Source organism: Chrysoperla carnea, chromosome 4 (assembly GCF_905475395.1).
Source record: "Chrysoperla carnea chromosome 4, inChrCarn1.1, whole genome shotgun sequence".
NCBI classification, from domain to species: Eukaryota; Metazoa; Arthropoda; class Insecta; order Neuroptera; family Chrysopidae; genus Chrysoperla; species Chrysoperla carnea.
The window spans coordinates 48,855,822-48,869,080 of NC_058340.1; the positions used below are offsets into that span (position 1 = coordinate 48,855,822).

Consider the following 13,259-nt stretch of genomic DNA (forward strand, 5'->3'; position numbering starts at 1 on the left):
AAAAAAATGTACTTTGATATTCAAAAGAGCATCTCAAAATAGGGCTTTTCATTTACAAAATGATTCTTTTTTGTTTCGGACTGTTTTCAATCAAGTAAAGTCATATATTTTATTTCCTATCCTTGTCAAAAAGCGCTGATTGAAAAAGACAAAATATATTTAACTTTCTTAGATTGAATAGTTTTTTGACAACTGTCCGAAACAAAAGCAAATCGATCAAAAGGTCTATCCCTGGATCATGACCAAACATAGTTAAAAATTCAAAGGCTTTTTCATATATTTTTACATTCATTTTCTGCCGAATCTATTCATATTTCAAAAAAAAAAATGTTTCAAACAAAAAATATTACTATTTTTAGAAGGAACAACTTTATAATTTTAAATTTTCATCTATCCCTTACATGTAAAGAAATCGAATATACTTTTAACTTTCCTTCAAGGTTGTGGTCTAATCTAAGGTGCCTAACTCTCATCCGAACAACTTTTGTTTGGAACAAGAGCCCATAAATAAATAAGAGAATAAAATCGAGCGCTAATATAACGTAGCACTTAGCTTATTTAACGATTGTGAAAATATTTGCTTTAGAACATTAACCTTATAATGACCCACAGATAAGCACGACTCTGCGACAGTTTAGCATAAATTTACCGTTTTTGGTACGGGTTTTTCAGACGTTTGAAGTTTTTGAACTAAGAACTAATTATAAAATAAAATTGTGTTTAAGTGCTGCACGCGTGATGAAAAACTCTTACATATTTTAAATTCAATATAAAACTTGAATGTTAAATGCTTTTTAAAAACAATAATTACTTTTTTGGGAATCTTATTTTTGAATCAGTTTTTAACATTAATTAACAAATTTTAACACTAAACATAATTTACTCTTGAACATGAACAGGTCTATGAGAAAATTTTTATAATTCAAAACTTTTAGAAAGTTTATATATAGAAGATATTTCCATACTGATTTGATTGTAATCCAAAATAAATAAACAATGCGAAGCATTTAAGATGAAAACACCCTCATATTTTCGTTATTCATAGGAATATCGATTTGAAATTTTGCTCATTCATACAGGGCCGATGAATCACATTTTTTAAGATACTTAACCGAAATGAGAACTTTAACTCAGTCTACTAAAAATTGACAAATAGGGCCGAATCTTATTATTTTGCCTAGCGTCAGAAATGTTTCGAGATTATTTAAAAAAGTTACTTAGAATATTTTTTTTATACACATACAACGATTTTCATGGCAAAATTTATATTTTTAATTATTTTGATCCAAACGCATTATTTGCAAATTTATTGAAATATTTGAATATACATAACACTATTAAATTATCAATTTGTCCAGTTTTTACATTCCATAACACACTAGTTATAAAAGTTCATTTTTTTAATTTTATAACTAGTGTAGTACGGAATGTAAAAACTGGACAAATTGATAATTTAATAGTGAACTTTTAATAATTTTGAGTAAAAAACAGGCAAAATTAAAAATTCGAATTGTCATGAAAAGCAGTATAGAAAAATATTCTTTGTAACTTTTTTTAATAGTTTTTTTCGATATCTCTAACCATGTCTGACGCTAGACAAAATATTAAGAATCGGCCATATTTCTTCAATTTGTATTAAGCTGAGTTTAAAGTTCGGTTTTCGGCTGTATAATTCGAAAATATAGTTTTATTACTTTAAAGTTCACACGCCTGCCTAGAATAAGATCTAAAAATTTTCAATATAGGTTTAGAAATTATCCAGTATGTTTAGTGTTAAAATCATTTGATGACTGATTTATTTAGTATAATGAATTATAACTTACTTGCAGAAAGTGCACTTGCTGTACTTGCTTTAAGAAGTTTATTATACTTTCTGCGATATTCGGGTTTTTTTAGTCGTCTATCCGTCCTTAAATCACCTTTATCCAGCCTTTCTTGTTTCACAGCCAATTTTAATGCCTTTGTCATACTTCGTGCAGTTTTTTGTTGCCATTCAGGCATTTTTAGTAAGGCGTCATAATGGAGACTTTGGTTCACATCTAAAACAAAAAAAAATTAATTTTAAAATAAAAATATATTTAAAGCAAAGCCTTAACACTCTACATTGTTTTCGAAATAAATTTGAATTGGTTTTTAAAATGCAAATAGTGTTAATTTTTTTAATAATATTTTTTGGTGTATATCAGATATTAGATGTATGAGAATGACAACAATATTTGTATTAAAAGATCAAAATTTTTTTTATAGACAGACTTTTACTCAAAGAATGTGTGGTTAAATTTCAGCATAGGTATCCTTGCAAATTTTTAAGAAAAGTCATTGGAAATCTATATAAAATACTTTGGCTCTTATGGAGTAATCTCAAAAAACGACATATTTTGAAAGTTTTTGATAATTTTCACTTGGAATGAATGAAAAAACTTTTTAATAGAAAGTAAACATATAAGCAATGGCATAGAAAAGAAAAAAACCAAGTGTCTCCGTCCATATAATAAGGGGAGGGTAGATTTAGGGCTGAAATTATTTTTATCTTATTTTTAACTTTGATGATGAATTTTGTTATATCTATTGAATGAAATATCGAAAGCTGAAAAAATCAAAATTTTCAATTTTCGATATTTTGAAAATTACGCCAGATATCGAAACATTTTCAGTGTTCATACATCCTTAATGTAACGTTCAAATAAATTTTCAAATTTAGGACAAAAGCTTATTGTAAATATCTCATCTCAACGTGTGGCTTAGCATGTTCTTTCCCTGCACCCTTCATTTAAAAAGATTTACTTCAAGTTGTATTATTTTCAATTACAATAATTGATATTGTACTTAATGAAACAGATCAATAAATGAATTATAGATAGTATGATAGAAAAGTGAAATAATTACAAATATATTGAATAGAATAAGATGGTTGATTGTATTCTATTTTTGTATACATAATAATATTGTATGACGTACAAAATAAAAGACACCATTATAATAATATTTTCCTCAATGTATGTTATTGGCATTATTTTTTTTATTTATTTATTAATTATTTAAAATCAATTTCGTACACTCATTAAATAATAATGCCTACCGCGGTGTTAAGTTACTTTTCTTGAATTAGATATTTCACCCACATACCATATTTGCAATAGTAAAATATAAATAATAGTTCCCTCCGAGATAAAAGCGTTTAGAGAAGGAAGGAGAACTAAGCGTTTAGAGAAGAAATCACAAGAGTGCTTTTTTGCTTAAAACTGATCAAAAAATATAACATTTTTTTTATTTAAAAAAAAATCCAAATTTTGTGTACTTTGCGGAACTTCCCACCCCACGTTGTTATCGGTCGACTTTTAGATGTGGAGCTGACCTTTCATGAAATATTCATTTAAGCTTAAAAGTATACAAATATGTACACTTTGTGTCACAAAAACTGTACGTGTTTTACCATTCTAAGTGTCATAAGTTTAACATTATATGTGAATTACATGTAATGTTAAGTATTAGCACTTAGAATGGTTTAATTTTTGCGGTTATTTTGACTTAGTACGTTAAATTTCGATTTTCTTAAAGATTCATTTCATCTAAGAATAGTTTTTCGTATTTCGAGGCCCAAATACTCTATTTTCGAGGTTGACCGACAAATTTATTTTCAGGATTGCTGGCAAGTGATTGGGGCCTTTAATATTCTTTGACATGAACATAAAAAAGTTGATTTTAATTATTTTTATGATTTTTTACTCATTTTTCGAAAACTTTCAAAAACACAACACTTTTTCTGTTGAATAACGCTACACAAAAAAATGAGGGATAGTTTTCTAACTTTTTAGAGGTTCGTTCTCTATTTTTCATTACAAGAATCGTCAGCTTTTGCTTTTTAAAGATCAGTCGGGTAGAGCGCGAGTAAAACTTCGTACTAATTTGGAAAAACGCATTTCAAGAAAAACATATTTAAAGTTTCGAGCTTTTATTAGCGCCACTTTGTATTGGAACCGGTTTAAATTATACGTAGAGATCGTTACACTTAAACGCCTACATTTTTTTCTGCTTCGAATTTCCTAAATATGAATTTTTTAAATGAGAGAATCCCTTTAAGGTATTTCCAGCATGGTATTTGCAGTTTCTATGTTAAAGCAATGGTACAATTTTTTTTTCGACAGAATTTAACGAAAAATTAAATTTAAGAATTTAATAATGCTTACTATTAATTCCCAAAGTTTCAGAAATTTTGACCGTTTAAAATGGGAAATAATTATGCCTACGTCCCAATTTCGATCAATTTACGTCAAAATTAATATCTCGAAAGTGAAAATTAATTTCTAAATTTTTTTTTTAGAATTTTATTGTATAAACATTTGTTTCTACTTTTTCTTCAATCTATAAATATATAGGAGACTTTCTATAGATATAGATAGATAGATAGATAGTCACTCATCACGATATCTCTGGAACTATAAGACCTAGAGACTTGAAATTTGGGAGGAATATTCCTTTTGCCAAGTAGAGGTCAGCTAAGAACGGATTTTACGAAATTCCACCCACAAGGGGGGGTTGCGGGGGTGTTCATGAATAAAAAATTCATATTTTTCAATTATGGCTTTTAATAGTTCAAAACTTGGTCAGAATGTTTTAAATTACATTTAGAAATTTTTTTAACCTTCGGAGGGTAGAAAGGTGTAGCGAGAAAGTGGGAAGGAAATATCGAATATTTACAAATATACCTAAGTGGGGTATCAAATAAAAGAGCATGACGTGTACATTACAAAAATGTTATACAACGCAAGGAAATGTGGAGGGAGGGGTGCAAGTGGGGATGTTGCCCAGCAAAGCGGGCGGGTAACAGCTAGTATATAATAATATCATAAAAAATAGTTGGAGAGACCGGACATTTTACATGCTTTAAATGGGACATGACCCTCAAAATCGCGAACTTTGTCTTTAAATATCTCGCGATCTAAACGGTCAAAAATTATGAAATTTTAGGAATTCATAAATAAAGCTATTATAAACCCGAGAAAAAAAATTCGGCCAAATCTGTCGAAAAGTGATTTCATGCTGGTACTACCTTAAGTAAATTGTAAATTGTGAAGTTCCTAGAAGTTTCTTAGAATAAGATGCAACAAATAGTTGTGCATTTAGATAATACAAAAATTATTCTACCAGTATTCAAAAATATCATGGAAAAATTAAAATGAATAATTTTATTAAAAATAAATTACATAATAAAACCATTTACAAATTTTGAAAAGTTAATTATATACAACTACAGAATTCAATAATATTTTTAAATGATATGGACAAGAACAAAAAAATTAACTACATACAAATTTTAAATAAACCACATTTAAAACATATACATACACGCGTTCATGTGACGCAGTTCATAGAACAAAGAAACGCGCCAAAGTTGACGGAAACACGTGGTACTATGAGACACAAGTATGTATTTTATTGAAATAAACAAAGATAAAGTAACGAATGAAAACGAAACTACTGATGTGATTGTGTATGTATATATGGCTGTATTTGTTGCTGTGTTGAGTATGAGTCAATGTGTACTGTGTTTGTTACATACAGGAGCGGAATAGGACATAAAATCAATACGTTTTATGTATTTTAGTATATAGGTGGCTTGAACATCATGAAAAATTGAAAACTATTCAAGAATTTCCACTAATAATAAATTGATAAATATTTTGTAGGTTTTCTTTAAAATATTATAGTTATTTCTTAAATTATTTTCACATTCCATATGTTTAAATGCAGAAAAAAAGTAACTACGTAAAATCTAGCAACGAGTAGAATTATACATTTTTGTACTAAAATGTTATTAATAAACTTAGTAAAAAGTAAATATTAAAGATTATGTAACGCATTTGTAACGCTTTATCCCTATATATTTAAAATATGAAAATAAGGATGTTTGTTTGTTACGATTTCACGCAAAAACTAGCAAATGGATTTGAATGAAACTTGAAAATAATATAGCTCATACATCAGAATAACACATGAGCTATAATTTATAAAGATATATTTAAAAAAAATTAGAAAATTAAATTTATTGTTTTGCCATTTCATAAGACAGAGTGCGGGAGTAACAATTTATGGACATCTGTTCAACGAAGGTTATCAGACATACCCAAATTAAATATATAGAAATGTTTTCGAAAGAACGTAAAATTCTCTAGAACCTTAAAGAAGACAGATAAAATAGAATTGAAGTGTTGTATATATTTTTGAATGTACAAGTTTTGTATTTAACTAACGGTTTCCAATTACTTGCTCATAACTCGAAAATTCATACATCTATGCAAGCAAGGCAGATCAAATTGGAGGGGGAAACACATGACTCTCTGGGATTAAGGAAAACAAAGTTAAGTGTATGCAACTATTGTGTATCAATACATAGTATAAAAAAAAGTCGCTTCAATCCGCCTTCCTGTCCCTAATCCTTATGTACGCTTAGATCTTTAAAACTACGCAACGCATTTTGATGCGGTTTTTTTTAATAGATAGGGTGATTCAAGAGGAAAGTTTTTATGTATAATATAGTAGAGTAAGGGATTGAAAGATATATGCTTCAAAAACTTAAAAAGTTGTGCATCGATTTGCGCTGTTTATTTTGAAAGTAACTTAAATCCATGTCAATTTGAAAGCAAATTAAAATTTTTTTTTTATATGGATTTAAATCGCTTTAAAAATAATTTATACTTCTATCTAATTATACAAATTTAAAACAAAAGTAAAAAAATGGAAGTTCAAGTATTGAAGTATTCATTATAACGTTAATTGTTTTAGTCATTTTACTAGTCTAAAAATATGATCCAAGTTTTACACTACTCAAGTCCGGTGCTGTAAATACAGTCAACTTATTTCAATAAATTGGAGACCAGACTACCAAATTCACATTGTTACATTACAAATAAATTAAGAAGACAAGAATTTTAAAATATAAGCCAGAGAATTATTTTTGTTACTAAGACTTTTTTTGTTGATAATTTTAAAATTAATGAAGATATGATGAATTATGATTTTAACGTTCTCATAGTTACAATATAAAGAGTCTCATCGGAGTTGAGATTTTTGGATATTGACTTTAATTAAGCGATCGAAAAAGAATGAATGAATTTAGAAGAAAACTCAAATTTTGGTGTTTCTTAGTTTCTTACCCATAGAATTTAGCAAACAATATGTAAAATGGTCAAAAAAAATATTAGGTGTAATATTTGTTATTAAAATTAAAGGTTTTCAGTGTTTTTTAGTAAAAATTGTTTTTGAAATATTGTAGTACCACAAAGTTTAAAAAAATATTTTTTGATTATTTTTTCTAGCGAATAAAACTTTTGGGTGGGATTGTAACTGGTTATGTAGTATCTACATGACAATATGAAAAAATCCAACAGACTTTTCGAAGATTACCAAGGATGCAATGTAGATTATTATCTAAATAGTTTAGCAACTAAATTACTACCTAAATAGTTTCATCCTATTCAATTTAACACACAAAAAAATCTTGGTTTTAAACTTGAGAGTACAATATCTAAAAAACGGCTTCATAAACGATGGTCATAAGTATTTTTAGGTGAAGATCAGAGGAAAGATATTGTTCCACTCTATTAAAAATTGGTGGGAGTAAATGTGGCAATTTTCAGTGTGGTAGCATAGGTTTTGGGTTCCCCAGAAAACTGTGAACTGTTAGTTAGAACAACAATAGCTATTTTTCAAATCATTGCCATATAAACATTTCTGAATGTTTATATTTGAATTGGATTTTGGAAAAAATAGACTGAAAAATTGTTGTAACAGTGCCCCAATTTTTGAACGCAAGGTCTAAAAACTTTAGAACCCAATCAACTCCTCTATAGTCGACAAACTCAACCCAACCAATTCGAAATTACAACAATACCTCGGATCTATAAAATTTTCGGTCTATTTTTTCCGATTACCATGTAAAAGTTTACAATAAATAATAATATATCATTCCTCATCCATTTATTAATTTAACCAACGAAAATAAAATACTCCCCTCCTTTCCCCGAAGACTAACGTGTTTAATTTTTGGGCATCATATAAAATGTGCCACGCCACAATACGACGGCGCGACACGATCACTTAATAATACTTGTATTATCATTGAATAGCAACTAAAAACAAATTTATTTTTGATGGTTCTTTTTATGATTAGTTCGCTTAGAAGTAAAATTATTACAATTACTTTTATCTAATCATATTAATTAACTATATTAATAACACACAAATTTTATGACTTTGTATCATATTTAAAAAAAAAATTAATTTACACATTTGTAGAAAATTAAATTATATTTATTTCTATTTTTATTAAAAAATAAATGAAAATAAACAATTGACTGAGATAATTATTGAAATACCTTGTGAATATCAGTGCTTACATTTTTTTTTACGAATTAGATAAGTTTATGTAGAGTAAAATGGTTTTTACGGATCAATGGAAAAGATACGGATCTTTTTACGACAATGCCCCGCTCATTTTGTTAATGGAACGGAGGTCAAGTGATGACTCATTTGAAAGCGTTTTTCAAGACGAAGACAAGAGATTTTGAATAAATTCGCTACAACTTTAGTTTCACATACTTACGGTGGTTTAATAGTGGGCTGTTATGTATCTACTTTAATATCTCTTAGACTATGATGTAATTATTTATTGCATATGTATTTAAAATAAAAAATATCCTGAAATGCGGACTTTGCAAAACGAGATTGATGAAGTATATTGAAAAAAATTAAATTAAAATTTTTATCATATCATGTAGACTCAATAATTATTTTAGTGTAAAATTAGGTCATTTATTATAAATAATGAAATTTTGGATGATAAATTAAAATTTAGATTAATTTTTTTTTATTTTACAGAGTAGACAAAAATTCTTTGAAAATAAAAAAAAATGCTTCAAAAAATAAAGTATTGAATATTGTTTTAAACAAGTGATAAGTGAAATTTACAAAATTAAAAAAACTCCCGAACAATTTTTCGGGTACGGAATCCTGCACACGCACTTGAAACGTATCTAAGAACACTCTTCATCAAATTATCTAATTCCTCAGAGGATTTCTTTTAGTTCTACAAACTAAATCGATTTTGAGGATGATCGCCTATTTTTTAGTTGTTCCGGGTACGAAACCCTCATATCGCACTTGTAACATAGCTATGAACACTCCCCATTAAATTATCTTTCAAACGAAACAAACAAATCCAAATCGGTTCATTCGTTTAGGCGCTACGATGCCAGAGACAGGCAAACACACATAGTGAACGTTTTTTTGGTTCGGGGTTTAAAAAAAACAATTGTATGGATTATAAGTTTATTTTCTAACAAATTGAAATAAGTAATTATGTTATATTTAAAAAATATTTATGCAGTTTCGTCTCTTATTTTCACAATTTTTACAAGTTTAATTAATTGTTATTTTTCAATAATTTTAATTTGACATTTACTATACCATTTACTAGTAAACAATTGAAAATTAGTCATAATAGCCTATTTAATGTCAAAATTATTCACTCGCAGTGCGGGAGTGAATCTGATTCTCCCTACCATGTATTAATTTAAAATACAAAAACATTTATATGGAATAAAATGGTGACCTTACAGTCGCCATCCACAATTGGATATATATTTATCCTTTTTGGTATAAAAAATGACCCGTTTTTGGATTGCAAAAATTTTTCCAAGTAATTTTTATAAGTTTTGTTTTCTCGCATTTCCTACGCTAGAGTGGTTTTCCTAGGGTAGGAAACATTTACGACTATAGGATCCGTTCTGATATCTAAAAACGGGGATTATCCCATCCCCTTCGGAGCTGTTTAAGAGCAGCAAGAGTTCGACAATGAGTTCGGATCGGATTAGAATCCATGTGCTTTTTAAACAAAAATTATCTTCGATAATGTTAAATATAGAAGATAAGATATACACCTTTGTGCCATATCATTTCAATTAGCTTAGGCCACTGTCGCACTGATAGCGTCATTTATCACACTTGATAAACTAATAATAATTTATAATGAGTCATAATAATTAAAAGAACAATCAATGCGGATCTGCTTATAAAAAGAATTGATTACAGTAGTTATTCAGTCATGTAACAGATAATAATATGAACTGTGGAGTAATGTAGTACATATTTATGTACATTCAACCTCCCTTCTCTTTACTTGCATACACTCACCGGCAAATAAAATCGTCCATCCAATATTTATTGAAATTAAGTAATATTGCGACCAACGGAAATATTGTTTCCAGAAAATGAATATTAAAAATTTTAATTGAAATTATCAATCCTTAATAATTCTGTTTTCCAGAAAAATATCAACTTTTTTTGTTAATGCAATATTTTTGCTTAGCGGTCAACAATGGGAGGAGGAGGCGATAGTAGTCACGGTTATAAAAATTTTGTGCTGTTGTTAGTTTTTACACCTTGTATATATGAAATATATATATATAAATATATAAAGGTATACTAATTTTAGTCCCAAGTTTGTAACGCTTAGAAATATTGATGATAATAACAAAATTTTGATATAGGTGAACACGATAACTCAAAAGCGAAAAGAGATACCAAGCTGAAATTTTTATTGCAGAGGACGAAAAAGTGAGTTTGAGTTCCTACATGAGAAATATAGGTCAATTGGGTTCCTACGGACCCATCTTGGAAAGCATTAGAGATTTCGCTCTTGAAAGATAGCTAAGAATACACTCCTAAATTAACTTTTAAATTATAGCCCTTATTCCTCGATCTAAATTAACTTTTTTTATAGCCTTCTCCAAGCAGGATTGGTTTTGAAGATCATCGCCTCTTTTTTAGTTATTTCGAGTACGGAACTCTAAACTTGTACTTAAAACATAGCTAAGAACACTCTCCATAAAATTATCTTTCACAAAACGAAAAAAAATCTTAGTTGCTACGAACATCTCTCTTTTTGGTTCGGGGGTTAAAACATAAACAACTTTTGTTTGAAACATTTTTTAGTAAACATAATTGTTTACCCGTGAGAGCGCAAATTAGAACAAAACTAAGGTGTCCATTTTCTCCAAAATTAAAAAAAAGGGAATTGAAAATTTTCAGGTAACTTCAACAACTAGTGGTGGTGTGTAAGATTTTCGAAAAACGAATACAATTCTAGAAAGTACTTTTGAAGTTCTTGTAAATCAAAATAGATGGCGGCCGATTGTGTTGGTTTTTTAAACTTTTCTATAATGTTCAACAATTAACTCAGTCAGTTTTCCTTTAGTATTAATATTTTCACTAATTGAGATGGAGGTGAGTATTTTCTCACCAAAACTAACAGCACCGATTATTCTTTGACTTTTTTTTTTCCAAATAAAAAATTGCAATACTTTAATCGCCTAATCCGTTTTGTATTATTTTTGAGTATGACATGAAAGTTTTTTATGAGTTTTAATAAGTTTTAATGTGTTCATTATGCTTGATGTGCCTTAATGACTACATTTAGGTAGAAGTCATCTTGATGTGTGGGTATAGACGGTTTTATTGCCGGTAACTGTATGTATAATTTTGTAAAATAAACTTGATTTTATTTCTACTAATGGTGTACAATGATATGGTTATATCCATTTCGTTTATAGTTTTAACATATCATTTACATATTATTGTAATCAATAATATGCACACACATAAAGATCGGATATTTTTATTTCTTAGAAATTATAATGTGAAATTTAATATCATGAAGTTTTTAAGATCAGAATTTGTAGATCTGGACATTCTAATCAAAAGTCTCAATAGACACATAATGATCCTAAATAAAAACGTTTTTGAGTTGAGGGCGTTGGAATTTCAACAATCACTGTATAAAAAGCAGTTAAAAATTATTGGCTTATTACCCATGCTACACGTATACACATAAATATAGGTTACAACCAAATTTTTACTGATTACTGTATTACTATAACTAATGAATACAATACAAGTAAGAAATGCACAAATCAAGTAGGATGAATACACACATATAGCCCTCCATTAAAAATAATACTCCAAATGTTATATTTAATTTAATATTTTATGAAAATTAAGTGGTGAATAATTTTTTTTTTAATGATTGGAAATACATTCATTAAAATATTAGTTTTTTGTCAAAATTTGAAAAAAAAATTTTGCACAAAGCTAAAAAAAAAAAATCAATAAAAAAAATTTTCTCTGAAAAATAATCAGAAAAAATCAATGTTCACAAAACCATTTGCTCGCTCGCCTGTTGGTTGATAATAACTCGAATCCGGGAAAAAATATTTGAAATTTTAATTGAATTGTCGTACTTTCAATAATCAAGCTTTTAAAAGTTAAGTTAAAATTAATTTTTTGATTCGCTTTTTGTTGATTTTTAAAATTTGGAATGGCTCGTAGATTTTTATGGCAAGTGAAATGAAAATTAAATCTATTATGTTGACTTCATTAGAACACATGTAAAATCAATGTTCTTTTAAGTTATAACTTTTTCAAAAAAAAAAGTGTGTATGCAAATATTTGAGGCTTACATTTCAAATTTTGAGGGTGGATTTTGTTAGAACTTGTTTAAATTAGAATGCAAATACACGATTTAAAGATTATGCTAAGAAAACCTGTTTTTTGGGAACGTCCGTAAATGGCTCAGTGAAGCGTTATAATATTTTGATTGTTTTAACATTAATTAAAGAGCATCCTACTAAATTTTCATCTCTTTGTAGCACTTGATATAGCTCTTAAAACACTCTGAAAGTTGATATCTTTTTTGTTAAATATAAAATATTAATTTAATAAACAAAAATTTTCTATCAGGAAATCCAATCTTCAGTTATGAATATTTATAAAATGTAGGTTGATAGTTGAATTTATTACAGAATGAAAGGTCAATACACGAAATAATGTATAAAACATATGTTTTATTCTTTTTAAAAATTTAGCGTAGTTGTTATTAAGTTAAATACAAAGAAATTTTTGATGTGAACTATGATGATGAAAATTTTTAAATAGCTCTTTCTTTTTAATCGATTTCAACAACCGGTTTCAAATGAAATTGAAGTCTAGTTATAAATTACAGAACTATTCTATCAAATTTCAATCTACAATGAAGATAAAATTTTATTTTTCAAGTAAACTCTGAAGTCTTGCAAAAAAACCCCTTATAATTTTGATATGGAATCCTAAAAATAATAAGCAACAATTTAAAAATTATCAATTGGTGGTAACCTATTTCCGCCAATCTAATGAACATTTATGATATGCTTGGGTTTTTATTTATT

At 27.8% G+C, this 13,259-nt stretch overlaps 1 protein-coding gene across 2 annotated transcripts in view; it reads right to left on the reverse strand.

Annotated features, from left to right (window-relative positions):
• The window catches only part of LOC123297253 (KAT8 regulatory NSL complex subunit 1), a 54,272-nt gene that overhangs the window by 7,653 nt on the left and 33,360 nt on the right, over positions 1 to 13,259 (reverse strand). For both annotated transcript variants that reach the window (XM_044878843.1, XM_044878844.1), the window contains exon 4: positions 1,824 to 2,039. In XM_044878843.1, the coding sequence (XP_044734778.1) occupies positions 1,824 to 2,039 (216 nt within the window). The remainder of the gene's footprint in view (positions 1 to 1,823; positions 2,040 to 13,259) is intronic.